Raw genomic sequence first — 14,240 nt, forward strand, 5'->3', positions numbered from 1 at the left:
AGGCAGGGGCTACATCTTCTAGGCCTTGGCAGACAGTAGGTGTCCCTGCTGTCTTTTTGGGGAAAAAACACCAACACCAAGAGCACGAGCCTTCTCACCTTTCATTGAGCCTGCTAGAGACGTCTGCCTGGGGATGTGTGTCTGCCATCCCCCAGGATAGACCCTGCTGCTCTCTCTCTTCCTCCTTGCTCTCCCCCCCTCACCTCTCCTCCAAAGGCTGTCAACCAATAGAAGAGACAGACTCAAGTGACTTTAGTTTATGCAAACTCTCTTCAAGGATGAAACCTTCACTCTATCAGCTTTTGTTCCCTAGAATTTGGCAGGGAAAGGATAAATCTTTTCACAGGTGGCATTGGCAAAAACACAGACCAAAATATCAACAGTTTTAATTCCCAACATAGGAGTGGAATCCTGTCCCTCTTCCCAGGGCTCCCCTGTGCATGGGAACATTCCCCTGCTTTGTCCCCGTTGTCACCACTATCCACCTCTGGAGGGACAATAGGGTGATCAGAGCCAGTCTCACACCCACAGTGTCCCTGGTGCACTGCTCCTCTCTGGCTCCCTGCCTCAACAGGTAGTTTCTCTTCCCTTTCCTTGAGTGGTACCTATGCTGGGGGCTGAAGGCAGAACAGAAACCAGAGCTGAGGAGAAGTATTCAGTAGTGTCCAATCACTGAACACCTTCTCTTCTGTGGAACTGTCCCAGAGAGAAGTAGGAATGCTGTGGTGGCCTGATAGGCCCAGATATGGCACCAGTTTCCCCAGCAGCATCACACAGGGGATGTCCAACATGCCACCACAAAGTCCACATGCCTTCCACTGGAGCCACCAGTGCTGGGCCCAGAGGAGAGTGTTTGGCCAGGTGGGATGGCAAAGCAGAGCCCTGGGGCAGCTCAGGGAGGGAAGGGGCAGGGGGACTTCTATCCATACAGTCCTGTGAGGTGGCCATTTGTCCCCATGGTCTGCCCTAAGGTGACTGTTGGTCACTTTTTTCGTGAAGCAAAAAGCTGACTGAGCACACCCTTCATTCTCAGCCTCATCCCACTACATACTGAAGGCATAAATAATTACCCAAGTTCCAGTGTCATGTATCTAATCCAAAATATTTTCCAGAATTTTGACCTTTTTAGTGCTGTGAAGCGTAGTACTGAGTCCATCTAACACTAGAAACCTCTGCTTCTTCTTGGAGGCAGAAAGTGTCCTGCCTGGGTAACTCTGATTAAAATTTCACACAATTCCAAGCTGATGCCTGTTTTATTAGAATCTCACATAATGTTAAATTCACAATTTATGACACTTAAGGATCAAACCCTTAAAGCTTGTTGCTTTATTTCCAAAAACTCTGAATTGCAAGGAAAGACATTCTAACCCAACATCTTCAGAATGTTACTTTGAAAATGTGAACAAGTAGAATTTAATTTAAAGTCTTTAACAGCTGAGACAAGCAATGTGAAAAACTGAATTACAGAAGAAACATTGCGGCCCAACAATCATGCTCCAAATTTACCTTTCCGCTCCGATTAGTACTACCAGGTCACTTCTTTCTACCAAAAAGATGATGTAGTGGAGAAATTATGATCCTGTGGAAACAACAGCAACAAAAAGAGCACATTAGACTTAACATACTTCTCTGAGAACTGGGAAAAAGGTAAGTCTGTCCAACAGAAAAACACAATGCCAGTATAAAACAACACAGAGGGAAACTGAAAAAATAGAGGAAAACAAATAACTTGTGCACTAATGGTCTGGTCTCAGTCATTAAAGGGATGGCACACACTATGATTAACAAGGAGTTGTGTGTTTTTTCCCAAAGAGCTCAGAAGAGCAACGTTTACTGGGAATGCTGCACCTTACCATGAGATAAAAGGACATCCCTGGATGCTTCTCTGCACTGGGAGACTTTGGTTTAACCACAGAAAAGAGGTCTCCATCCTCCAGAATTATGTAGAATCACCTGAACTGCCAGAATCAGCCTGTGACACAGGCTTAGACAGAGCCAGGCCTGCACCTGCCCATCCCTGCAGGATTAGTACCTTCTCCAGAGCCCTGAGAGACTTCTTCCTTCTGACTTCATGTGTCCTGTCTTTCCTGCTTGGTCCATTTGCTGCAGCAGCTGCACTGTACCCTCAGCCTGACTGGCTGCTGCTCTTTGTTCAAGGGCAGATTCCACAGGTTTCCCTGTTAGAAACAACAGCAAGAACAAATCCACAACCTCACTTGTCTCACACTCCCTGTGTACCCAGTGGAATGGAACAATCCAGGCATTCCTTACTCACAGAAACTCAATTAGTCAGTCTTTAGTAAGGGATGTGGGACTAAACTCACCCTCACTTGCTTTGGACGAATTCTGAAAGGAAAAAGAACCCAAGAATTGTTACACAATGCAAAATTCTATTGCAGAGATTTTTGTTTGCTTGCCTGCTAAGCAAGTACTAAAAGTACTAAAATCAAGGTCTGTTATCTTGTTCTGTGGGTTTGGTGGGGGTTTTTTCTGCTACTTTGAGGACTTTTTTCAGCAAGATATTTATACTTTCCTCCTCAAGACATTCACAGACCTAACATCAAGCTGTAATTAATTTAGAAGACTTTAACATACCAGATAGTGAGATAACAGTAGCTATGGCATGGGCAGAGATTTCAAACAACAGGAACAGAAGAGCTGTGGGAAACAACAGCCCCTGGACAGTACAGGTCCCTACATTAGCCCTGCTAAGACATAGTCCTGGGACACAGACTCACTGGGAAGGGACAAAAATGGAAACTGCCAGAAGCAAGAGGTGGGCCAGGAATATCCTTTAGGAAGGTGATCAGGAACCCAAAGGACCACAAACCCCAAAATCATCATATGAAACACAAACAACAAAATCAGCAGGCAAGCTTCTTTGAGAGTAAACCCTACCAGAAAAACAGATCCTCTCCCTGATGGCGTTTCCCTTGCACTAAACACAGAATCACACAAAATGCACAGGGACATTTGGAGGACACAGGTGTTAGGGAGGACCCTGCTACCTAAGAGATGTGCCTAAGAGCAGCTCTGCCAAAGCACCACTGCAGCCTGTGGGCTAAAAGAGAAAGAATCTTCCCCTTCTGACAAGGTCTTTGGAGAACAGTGGCTTTAAAGGGCAACTGCCAATTCCTCTGGAACAATCCTGTCATGAACCTGCCTTCTGGTGCCATAGTGGGAAAAGTCATGGCACTGTTTCAGGAACAGGGAGATGCCTGCATGGCCACCCCCAGAGAGAAAGGACACTGGTGAGGAGAGGCACATGCTCACACCAAAGCAAGTATTAAGGTGCCAGCACTTCCTGTTTGCCCCTTGTGGAGTTCTGCATGAAGGGGCATCTGAGGTAAGAAAGGACTGGAGTCTTGGAGACAGGGAAGGGCCTCCCTCAGGCTCAGCTCTCAAAGGGTCAGTTCACCCCCAGCTTGTAGGTTGACAGTCAGAAATGCTTGTGTTGTCTCCCTAAAACTTATCCTTTGCTAAGTCTAGTGAGCAGGAATGAAAAGTGTCTTGATGGAGGTGATGCAGGGAAAAGGGGAAAAGTTATCTGCAGGCACTTTTATGCTTGGTACTGCAATAGTCCAGGCCTAAACAGGTGCTGTTTTCTCTGTCTGAGTATTCTGTAGCTTACCTTTTCATATCCATGTTCTGCTTTACTCATCTGGTCAGCTACAGTTCTAAAAATAAGTAAGTAAGAACTGAGTTTACAAAATTCAAAAAAAGGAAATAATCTTGTAAATGACTACTCCAAGTATTTCACTGGAAACCAGGATTTCAGTACCTCCAGCCAACAAGAAATATACCTTTAATCTGTATTTGTACCCATCTTTCAAAGTCTACCTTAAAAAAATGAAAATATGCACTCAGCCCAGTACTGGGCTTTCTGCTTTTTTACTAAAACTAACAAGCAGTTAAAGAGGAAAAAAAAGTGTTACATGACATGGAAAGGGGGATGAGCAGCAAACTAAGAAAGCTTGCAAGGGCAGGCAGCAAAGAACCACAGAAAGATCTTAAAAGACTTGAGCACAGAGCAATAAAATGGCAAAGGGAGCTCTACACAGGGAGGTACAAAGGGGTGCATATGGAGGAAACCAATCTTGGCTTCACAAATTGTGAGGTGATCGGGACCACTGGGACTGTCACGTGGAGATTCTGATTTCTCAGCACTCATTAGTATCCCAAGAAAACCCCAAATCCCCATCAGAACTTAGGAGTAAAATTGCTTGTCCAGAAAGCTGAGAGGACCAAAAGGTGGTATCACTGCAGCAGACACACTCCTTCCTGGGGCTGAGGGGATGCTTAGCCTGAATGAGCTCTTCAGCCTAACAGCATAACTGGAAAACAATAACAGAAGGCTTGAAGCTGATGCTCATCTATTTGATTTTGAATTCAAGAAATTAGAATTATGAAAAGTGTTTTAATCATAACTGATGGGGTAAGATACAGGACATAGAGAGAACTGCCAGACTGGATCATGAAATAGCCCTTTTTGGTCTTGTACTTTATTAATCTCCAACTGATGTGTTGGCTAAAAGAAATCAGAAAGCATTCTGAATCCCGGGCTCATTCCTCCCTCATTTCCAACACTTGTATTGTGACTAGAAATGGGTCATGGCAAAAGGACTGGCTTTGACTTCTCCTGTTATAATCTCTGCATGAAACACATTTGAGAATTGGGTAGGATATAAGGCAACCAGAGAGATGACTGGACACAGTCTGTACATGGGAGGGGAAAGGTGGGCATAAACACGACCACAGTGATGGGTCTGGGACTGTCTGTAACTTGTGAGAATTCAGTACAGACATAAATTTTCTTTCCTTAAAAACTACACTCTATTATAAAGAAAGAAGCCTGTCAGCCTGTAACTAATACTGGGCCTCAGAGACAGTCAGGAACCAAGCCTGAATTTACCTATGAGCCAGCCCTGTACCCTCATGCTACAGGTGCCCAGCACCACCCTGAGCTGGGTTAGGCAGAGCTTTGCCAAACCACTGTCTCAAGCAGCAATGCCTCCCTCTGCTCAAGGCTGCTGAGACCCCTCTCTGTGCTCTGCCTGTCCTGGACTCCCCAGGTCATGACTGGGACTCACCGGGGTGAACCCAGCAAAGGGCCACAAACGTGATGATGGGATTGAGGAACATTCTGTATGCAGAGAGGCTTTGAGAGATGGGACTGTTCAGCCTGGAGAAGGTTTGGGTGGGCTCTTATCAATGTACACCTGATGAGAGGGAATGAAGAACAGGGAGCCAGGCCCTCCTCTGCAGTACCTTCTGGCAAGAGCAAAGGGCATGGGAACCCAGGGAGCACAGGACCACTTTTTCCCAATATGAGCAATGCTGCTTTGATTCTGCTACTTATGGAAGAGGAAGAAGAAGAAGAAAAATGGGGCAAAAGATTGCATAAAAATGAAACATGAGGACACAACAAACATTAAAGAAACATAAAATAGACATTAAAATACTTATAGGGAGACTATTTTGTAGTCAACTGACTTGTCCATAAGTGATTGTAGACATGAAGTCTCTGCTCCCACTTCCACTCTCCTCCTCTTCATCACTTTTTCCACTGCAGCACTGTCTGACATTTCATTTCTTCTCTTGACGTTCAAAACATTGCACACTTGGTATTGATAACAATTGAATAAAAACTAAAAAAAGGATTCAGGGCTAAGATAAGCACTGGGAGGCCATCCAGAGAATTATGTTCAACAGTTTTAAACAAAATACTGCTTTCCAGGACATCCTATTTGCTCCATCTTCAGAGAACTGCCTAGCAATGTAAGTAGCAGAAATGGAATCCTAGCAGAGAGAAAAATTCTTCAGGGGAATTTGGACAGGACATCTTCAATAATTCTCTCCATCTTCAGACACTTACCCATACTGAAAACAAACATACTCTGAGCTCTCATTTTCCCAAAATTTACCAAATTAACTTAACTTTGCTGTCTATGGCACATGAAGTACCTAGGGAACTAATTAATTACTCAGCAATATCGACCTCACAGACTCTCCCAGTGAAGAAACCACTGGACAGCTCACTCAGACTTGCAGAAAATCCATGGAACTGAAGGCACCAGGCTCTTTGGTCCTGAGACAGGACTGCATTCCAAGCCCTCTGGAAGTGACAGGAAGATTTCTCTCACATTGGATGGTTCTAGGTGAGAACTCAGTGGCACTTCACACTGACTGGCTAACTCTGAGAAGTACGAGAACTATAGCACTGCCTAAATATATATATCCTGCTTCTCCAGAATACTTAGAATATAAATTAAACAACAAACCAAACAAAAACAGAGGCACAACTTACAAGCTCATCACTGCCCCTGTTTACTTCTTTACCTGTAAGCAGAGGTTTAAACTTGATGATTATTTGGCTGGACTTCCTGTAACCAACTGAAAAGTACATAAGAACACTCAGTTTGCACAAACAAATCCATTCTTTCTTTAGGAAACCGGAAACAAAGAGTGTGATGTCAACAAATGTAGTCAAGCACAAGGAAGAAAAACATGCTTTCCATATACCTGTATGTAATGGCTCCAGCCCAGTGACTGCCATTAAATAATGAAGGTTGGGAGGCACTGGGCATCACTTCATAAGAATACCTGCTGAAGAGTCAGCAGTGGTTGGAAAGGCAAACAGAAATGCAGGAAATTTTAGAAAAGCAGTACAGGACAGTTGAGAACACACTATTGTGCTCTATTTCAAACCCACAGTACAGCCACACCACATGCAGCTTTGCTCTCTCATTCAAAGGTACACTAGGTGAAGGGAAAGGGAAAAGCAAGACACAGATCACAGATATTTTCAGAAATTATGCAAACACAACCACAGTGACTTACCACAAGGAACGTTTTGCTGAAATGAGTTCAATTCTAGATACAATGTGCAAATGTAGGGATAACGCATAAGATGGACATTCTCATGTTTGAATTTCATCTTCGATACTCTCTTCCATTTACTCAGATCTGAGAACAGTGGTAAGACTTAAAAACACAGCACTAACATTTCAAAGGAGCAGGAATCCTGACAATGTCTTCAAAACTCACATCATGCTGCACACGTGCACAAGGAAGCAAATCCAACCTGCCACTATGAACTTCATGAAAAAGCACCAGTAACACATTACAAGGAACACTCCTCCAGATGGTACTGCCCCATCAGTCACCTGGATTAAGGCTTCTGTTCCCTTAACTGTACTGCCCTCCTGAGGCCCTCCTGCAAAAACCCCAACATGCCATGCTCTTCCAACCCTATGAATAAAACCAGCAGCCTTCCTAACTAAAAAGTAATAATTTTAAAAAATTATTTAAACATTGAAAAGAACTAGGATTCATAGGAGCAGCATGATTAAATTTGCTTCACGTTTCAACCTGGGGGAAACCAGACAATTGACAATACAACCACTAAAGTTACAGCCATTCCTTCACCTGGGTGCAGTTGTGGCACTCAGGAGCTCATGCTTGCAAGAGTGAATGGCACTGCACAGCAGTCTCCTTAGACACCTCTGATCTCAGGGAGAAACAGGTAAAATGAATACTGTCAGTCCACATTTGCCAGCTGAAACTAAGATCCCATGGACTGAGATGATGAGACATTGCCACAATCTGTTCTTTTAAGGAATGAAGTTGCCTGGTTTTTGGCTTTAAGGACTCCCTTAGCTGGTGATAATACAGAGTCATAATACAGAGAGGAGCCCAACACACCAACTGCAGCACAACTCCTCATGCCAGACCTCTGAGCTCGCAGTTCTCTGCAGGGCCTGGTGCTGCCTAAGCATCTGGACACACTTAAAAACTCTACAAATACAAGTTTGTGAACCAAACACTCCTCAGACATGAAGGCAAAACTGGCTGAGCTTTAGAGAAGCAAATCAATAACATTGGTTGGGTTTGGGGGTTTCCTGTCTGATGATGCTCTTGGCTGCTTTCTCTTCCTGTCAGTAACAGGAACACATTGCTGTTGTATGTACCTGCCTCAGACAGAGAGAGAGGATGGCCTTGTTCCTGCCTGCCATTATGAGGATAATTAAGTCCCCCAAGATTGAAGGCAATGCCTCAGAGCTTTTCATTATGCCTGAGCACTCAGTAACAGGAGGTGATGCCAGATCTAATCCAAAAGTTGACATATCTTAGGACCTCCTAAGATATCTTAGGACCTCCTAAGTTGACATATCTTATGAAAAACCTCCTCATTCAACTAACTTACTTTTCTCTTCAACAAGGAGAGTAACTTCTTAACCCTACACTACAGCAACTATAATAGCAACTAATTGTTACCACTTCTTTAATTTAGTTATTGCCAATTTAAATTAATAATCTGCAGAATTTGTAGCAGACATTGCTAAACTCTGTGCAGTTGCACAAGTCACAAGATGAAGGCCAGCTGAGCCCTTGGTGCACTCTGATAAAAAAGCATCTGGAGGGTGAAGGAGTCTGTGGTACAGGTGCTGGCCACAATAATTCCATCTCAAATGCCTCAGCAGCTACATAAATCCCAGGAAACTACACTCAGAAAACCTGTGCACGCCAGTATTTGGGTAGCAGCTTCTGTATGTCTGTGCTGTGCATGGCCAGAGCTTTTACAGCACTGTCTGTGCACAGCAGGACAGATTGACAGCAGCTAAATGCCTCTGCACACTTTAGGGCAGGAGGCAAAGATCTGCTGACTGGTCCCACAGGAGTAAGGGGGATGAGCCAAATAATATGAATACTGGGTGGATGACACTGAAGAGGGGACCAGGATAACTGGATGACAATCCTGAAGGCTTTGTCATCAAAAGCCTGTCTAGACCTACAATTAGCTCAACTCAACTCCTGTTCCTCATAAAACTCACTCTCTGAGGTGCTTTTTGCTTCTCTCAGCCATCTCTGTGGGTGCCTGAGCACACTCACACTTGCTCCCATCCTCCACCCCCAAAAGCTCATGGATGTGGTTTAACCTTGAGGGACCACACCAAAACAGAACTGTGGGTTCTCTATCCATGGGCCAGCACTGCTGAGCCTGCAGGGAGTGTTTTACATTGTATGAACCTTTGGGAATGATGCACTGGCTGCACATGCAGTCGCAGGAGATGGATGGACTTCTTGACACACCTTGATCTTCTCTGGTCAAATCTGATTTGGAATGCTGGGACATTCTGATGGAAACACTGCAGAACACTCTTTTTCACATCTTTGGTGAAGGCAACACCTGAAAAGGATCTTCAGCCAATGTCCCACTGCAAACTCGAAGGAGTCCTATTTCAGCCAAAGATCTGCACACTCTTACACATGAATGTTGAATTATGCAAGGCCCAAAAGACACAAATCATTGGATCTTTTCTTTTATGAATAGGAAAGAAAGGATACATGGAAAGACCACGAAGTGGTCTGTAGAAAATGGGTGCAAATCATCAAGATTTCCAAGGACTACTCGAATCACTTCCTGGGGAGGCCAAAAAAAAATAAACCAAAGAAGAATATTAAAAACATAGCAACAATTCCACTGTCAAACACAGTTTCAAGGCTTGGGAAAAAATTAACATTACTGTTTGCATGAATCAATGAAAAGCAGGTTCTAGATATTCTGCTTTTCCCCTTTCCTTCTTCTCTCCACTCCCTCTGAGAATTTTAGAGTGTATTGCACTGACAGACTGATAGAAATTGAAGTGAAGGACTATCTTAATCTTGAATTAACGTAGAAGAATTGCTACGGAGAGTGGAGATGTCTTTTCAAATTTAACAAGTATTAAATTTAAGAAGTGTCCTTCCCCCTCCTCCCCAGCAAAACACCCACAGCATTTGCTTTTGCCAAAAATAAACATATTGCTCTTTTGCTGAATATTGACCCAAATCAGTCACAAGTAAAGCTGCAAAAAACTCCTGTTCTACTGACAAGCTTTTCTATTTAATACATTCCAATATTTTAAAAAGTGAAAAAACTATAATTCTTTATATCAGTTAAAATCAGCACATTTTCTTCAGTAATATTTTGAATGCTATTACTATATTCTGAAGATTTAAAAAAATTTAAATAATAGGAAGAAGCATTTTTAAGAAGGCAGTATATGTGACTCATTTTCTTATATTTGTCTCATTTTCTCAGGAAAGGCAGGGGCTGTGTCCTGTCTCAGGAAGCAGATGGCACCAATTGTGACCATCAACTTGTGCTTAGACACAAAGCATTGGAAAAATTAAAAGAACACCCACTGCTTCCACTTGCTCCTCAGCTTTGAGGAAAGCCTGTGCAATTTAGCATTAGATTGACCTCTGCCAAGCCACCAGCACTGCCACAGCTCCTGAAAAACCAGGGGGGTTTCACAGCTAGTCAAAAAAGTGGGGATCAGGTTTGAGGCTGAGAGTGAAACTCTGGGAAAGTGCTCCTGCAAGAATGACTGTGAAGAGGATTCGGACAGGAGCAGGGTGAAACTGGCTCTACAAACAGCAGTTTCCATTTGTACAATATGAAGATTCAGTAGCTTCTTTGGAGTATTTGAAACAAAAGCATGGCTCTTCTACACTAATTTTGCCTGTTGAAGACATTTTTTATTTATGTCATTTTTTTCACCCTGAGGCTCTGCAGAGAAGTTCCCCATTACTTGCATTTGAAATGTTGCATTTGACAAAATGTTCTCTGTCCCACAAACACAAGATTTGTTCAGCCCAACACCCATCCAGGGTCCAACGGACCTGCCTCAGCTCCTACCTCTAACTCCTTGGCAGCACTTTCAGCAAGACTGAGATCAGGAGCACTGTGAAACAAACAGAGAGTTGGGAACATCCTGGTCAAAAATCAGTGGAGATGCATTTGATGTAAGAGTTTAAACAGCAGCAAAACATCATTCCCATTGCATAGGAAAAATACTTAGCAGGTAGATGAACTCCTAATATATTATTCTTAAATAACATCCACTATTCCACAAGGATTGTTGCTTGTGAACGTTCTGCCCATTTGTGTTTTGTGTGTCTGTGGATACAATGGATGAGAGATCAGATCTTTTCAGCTGATCCTCAGTAACCCTCAGGATTGTTTTTTTTGACACAGCACCCTCAAACCAGCCCCTCTGTTGTCTTCTATTGTGGTGGTGCCATTCTGCTTAAGGGAGGAACTGGCAGGAGGTGTCAGTCAATCTCCTCCTGTGCAAGGAGAGGAATGGCCCTTCACAGCACCAGAATTAGGCCCTGTGATGCTGGGAGTCTGTGCTGCCTCTGCATCCAGCTGTTCCCAAACATTAACTCCAGCCTCTGGAATCCATCCTCTCAGCAGCTGTTTGCTGCAGGTATGGGCCAACAACCTTAGGAACAGGGAAAGAGAAGGTCTAAAAGAAAATCTAAATTCATTAAAAAGTAAACAAACCACACAAAGGTCACTTGGAAATAAGTAGATAGAGTGGAGTGCAAGGAATCCAAGGTATGCAAGGAATGCAAGGTGTGCAAGTATTCTCTGTCAGGCAGTCATGATCACATCTGCCCCATTCAGGGGCCCCAGCCAGAACCAGAACCAGAACCAGAACTCCTCTTCCTCTTCAGAAAGACCCATGAAATGGGCTAATGAAAGGAATTGCTCAGCACCACAGCAGAAGGAAGTCATGACTCAAGACTTATGCTGTGGTCATGAATCAGCAGGGAAAGAAAAGTACAGTTCAGGAAAGGATGCTGCCATGGTGCCAAGAAATGAGAATGCAAAGAATGGAAGAGAGCAAGGCACCATCCAGGCACTGGTGACAAGGATGTCAGACCTGCTGTCCGACTGCAGGAGAGTAACTGGTTGGGTTGGGATCAGAGACATGAGAGGTGTGGGGGTTTGAAACTGCAGGCAGTTCTTGGCCTAAACCAAGTGTTGCTTCCTTGAATGACTGAGAACAGAAAAAAATAATTAAGACTGTGAAAAAACTAACAGAGTAACTAAAGCAGCATGAGATAAGAAAGAACTTGAGAAAGGCATGTGGAATGTGTGTTGATAATTTCTCATGAAACTAAAATTACATCTGGGGAGTGTGTAATGGCCAATTAGAAGTTTAGCAAGGTATATGGACACTATCATGGACCAATGGGAGGGTGACCATGGGAGGGATTTAGAATATATAGAGAGTAACTTGTAGATTGAAGTATTCTCTCCTTCTTCTTCTCCATTTTCCTTTCTTTTTCTTTTTGAGTGTGTTACATGTAGTTTCAACCACCACAAAGGCTCTAGAGTTTCTCAGTTAAATACTTAAGAATTTCAAACTACTGTCTGTGAAAAGTGTCTCTTTTCCAGTGAAGCACAAAATTCACACAAGGCAATGAAATAAGAGTGTTTTTACAGCTGGAATTATTCTCTCAGCACGTGAAAGTGCAGCAGCAACTTTTAAATGGCCACTTTCCTGGTCAGTGAAAAAAGGCAGGAAATGAGGAGGCCCCAGGATCTGAATTTAAGGTCCCGTATTAACTCACCTGCAGACAACAAACTGCAGGGTGACTTCTCAGCTTAACTTACTTACCTGTTGAAGTTGCCATAGCGGATTTTGAATTTGTACACAAACTTGCCAGCGTGAAGAAACCTTGTTTCAGGCAGTGGGTACATAAAGGGCTTCAAGGGCATCTCTCTCACTCTCCCTGAATGTAAAAGCAGGACACCCAAAGGTTAATTCCTAAAACCCTTCACCGCATCTCACTCTAACACATGAAAGTTTTTCCTCCAGGGAGCATCTGCAGAGGGAAGGTATCTCCCACCTGTCAGCACGCAGCCGGTCTGGGTGTTTGTGCCAACAGCGGCCTGTGTTTCTGAGCAGGATCAGAGGCCAGACCTGGAGCTGAGGCCACTGGAACCACCTGTGCCCAGGGCCCCCAGGCTGGGAGAGACACTGTGAGGGACACTGTGAGGGACACTCATGCTGGGAGGGACACCGTGAGGGACACCCCGGGGGACACCGTGAGGGACACCCCAGTCTGGGAGGGACACCGTGAGGGACCCCCGGCCCCCGCGGGTCCGGCCCGCAGAGCTCGTTCCTGTCGCGGTGCCCAAGGGGCAGCCACCAGCAGTGCCCGGCGGGAGGTGCCGCCGCCTCCCCAGCGCCGGGAGCGGCCGGAGCGGCCTCCGAGGGGCTTCGCGGCCCGCCGGGCACCAGGGTGGGACACCCCGCACCGACACCGGGACGGCCGGGACCGCCGGGCCTGGGCTGCGGGCGGAGCGGAGACGAGGAGAGCCCAGCCCAGCCCGCCCCGGCCCGGCCCAGCCCGCCCCGGCCCGGCCCAGCCCAGCCAAGCCCAGCCCGGCCCAGACGAGCCCATCCCATCCCATCCCATCCCATCCCATCCCATCCCATCCCATCCCAGCCTGAAAATAGGAAAAGCGAAAATAGGAATATTGTGAAATACTGTGAAAGCCGTGACCTGCAGGGGGGCACAGAGAAGGCCACAGAGAGGACACGCTGGGAGCAGGCAAGGCTGGCCACGGGGCCAGGTTGTAGCAGCACCTGGGCAGCCCTCTCTGACAGATCAGTTTCCCAGCATTTCCTACTCATCAGATGTTGGCCCTCACTGGGCGAGACTGGCACAGCCCTGGGCATTAGGGCAAAGCTCTTGCCACACACCGAGCCCCAGGGAGGTGCCAGTGCCTGCCAATGGGAGAAGCTGAGCCTCGGGAATGCTGGGCTTCCTCCTGCCCTGCTCACCCTGCTTTTTTCTTGCTCTGTAAATCCCCAAGGCAAACAGGAGAACAGAAGCCATAGGAAAGGGAACTGGCAGTTTCTTCATGGAATCATAGAATTAAGAAAGTTGGAAAAGACCTCTGAGATCAAGTCCAACCTTGATCCAACCATTGTGCTTACTAGACCATGGCACTAAGTGCCACATCCAGTCTTGCCTTAAAAACCTCCAGGGACGATGAATCAACCACCTCTCAGAGCAGCCTATTCCAGTTCCTGGTTACCCTCTCCATAAAGAATTTCTTCCCAATATCTAACCTAAACCTCCCCGGGCACAGTTTAAGACTGTGCCCTCTTGTCCTACTGCTGGTGGCCTGAGAGAAGAGACCAACCCCTGCCTGACTACACCCTCCTTTCAGGTAGTTGTACAGAACAATGAGGTCTCCCCTGAGCCTCCTCTTCTCCAGGCTGCACTGCTGCATCCTGTGCCTCAGAAGTCACAGGGAGACATCCAAGGCCAGTCCAGCCCCTGTCCCTGGGACCCCGACCAAGAAGGTGACAGCACTGCAGAGATGCGCAGGATGTGGCCCCTCCACGCCCGGCCCAGCACAGTGCGCCGGGCAGGAGCGGCATTCC

General features: G+C 45.6%; 1 protein-coding gene across 1 annotated transcript; it reads right to left on the minus strand.

Annotated features, from left to right (window-relative positions):
* Positions 1 to 1,533: 1,533 nt before the first annotated feature.
* On the minus strand, positions 1,534 to 12,559 carry LOC139669536 (membrane-anchored junction protein-like). The gene is given in 11 exon segments (XM_071550038.1): positions 1,534 to 1,579; positions 2,033 to 2,177; positions 2,276 to 2,292; positions 2,294 to 2,346; positions 3,632 to 3,677; positions 5,494 to 5,620; positions 6,304 to 6,339; positions 6,841 to 6,966; positions 9,349 to 9,424; positions 10,685 to 10,730; positions 12,459 to 12,559. Coding segments are annotated over 11 exon segments (819 nt in total).
* Between the last annotated feature and the right edge of the window lie 1,681 nt (positions 12,560 to 14,240).

Source organism: Pithys albifrons, chromosome 3, assembly GCF_047495875.1.
Source record: "Pithys albifrons albifrons isolate INPA30051 chromosome 3, PitAlb_v1, whole genome shotgun sequence".
Lineage (NCBI taxonomy): Eukaryota > Metazoa > Chordata > Aves > Passeriformes > Thamnophilidae > Pithys > Pithys albifrons.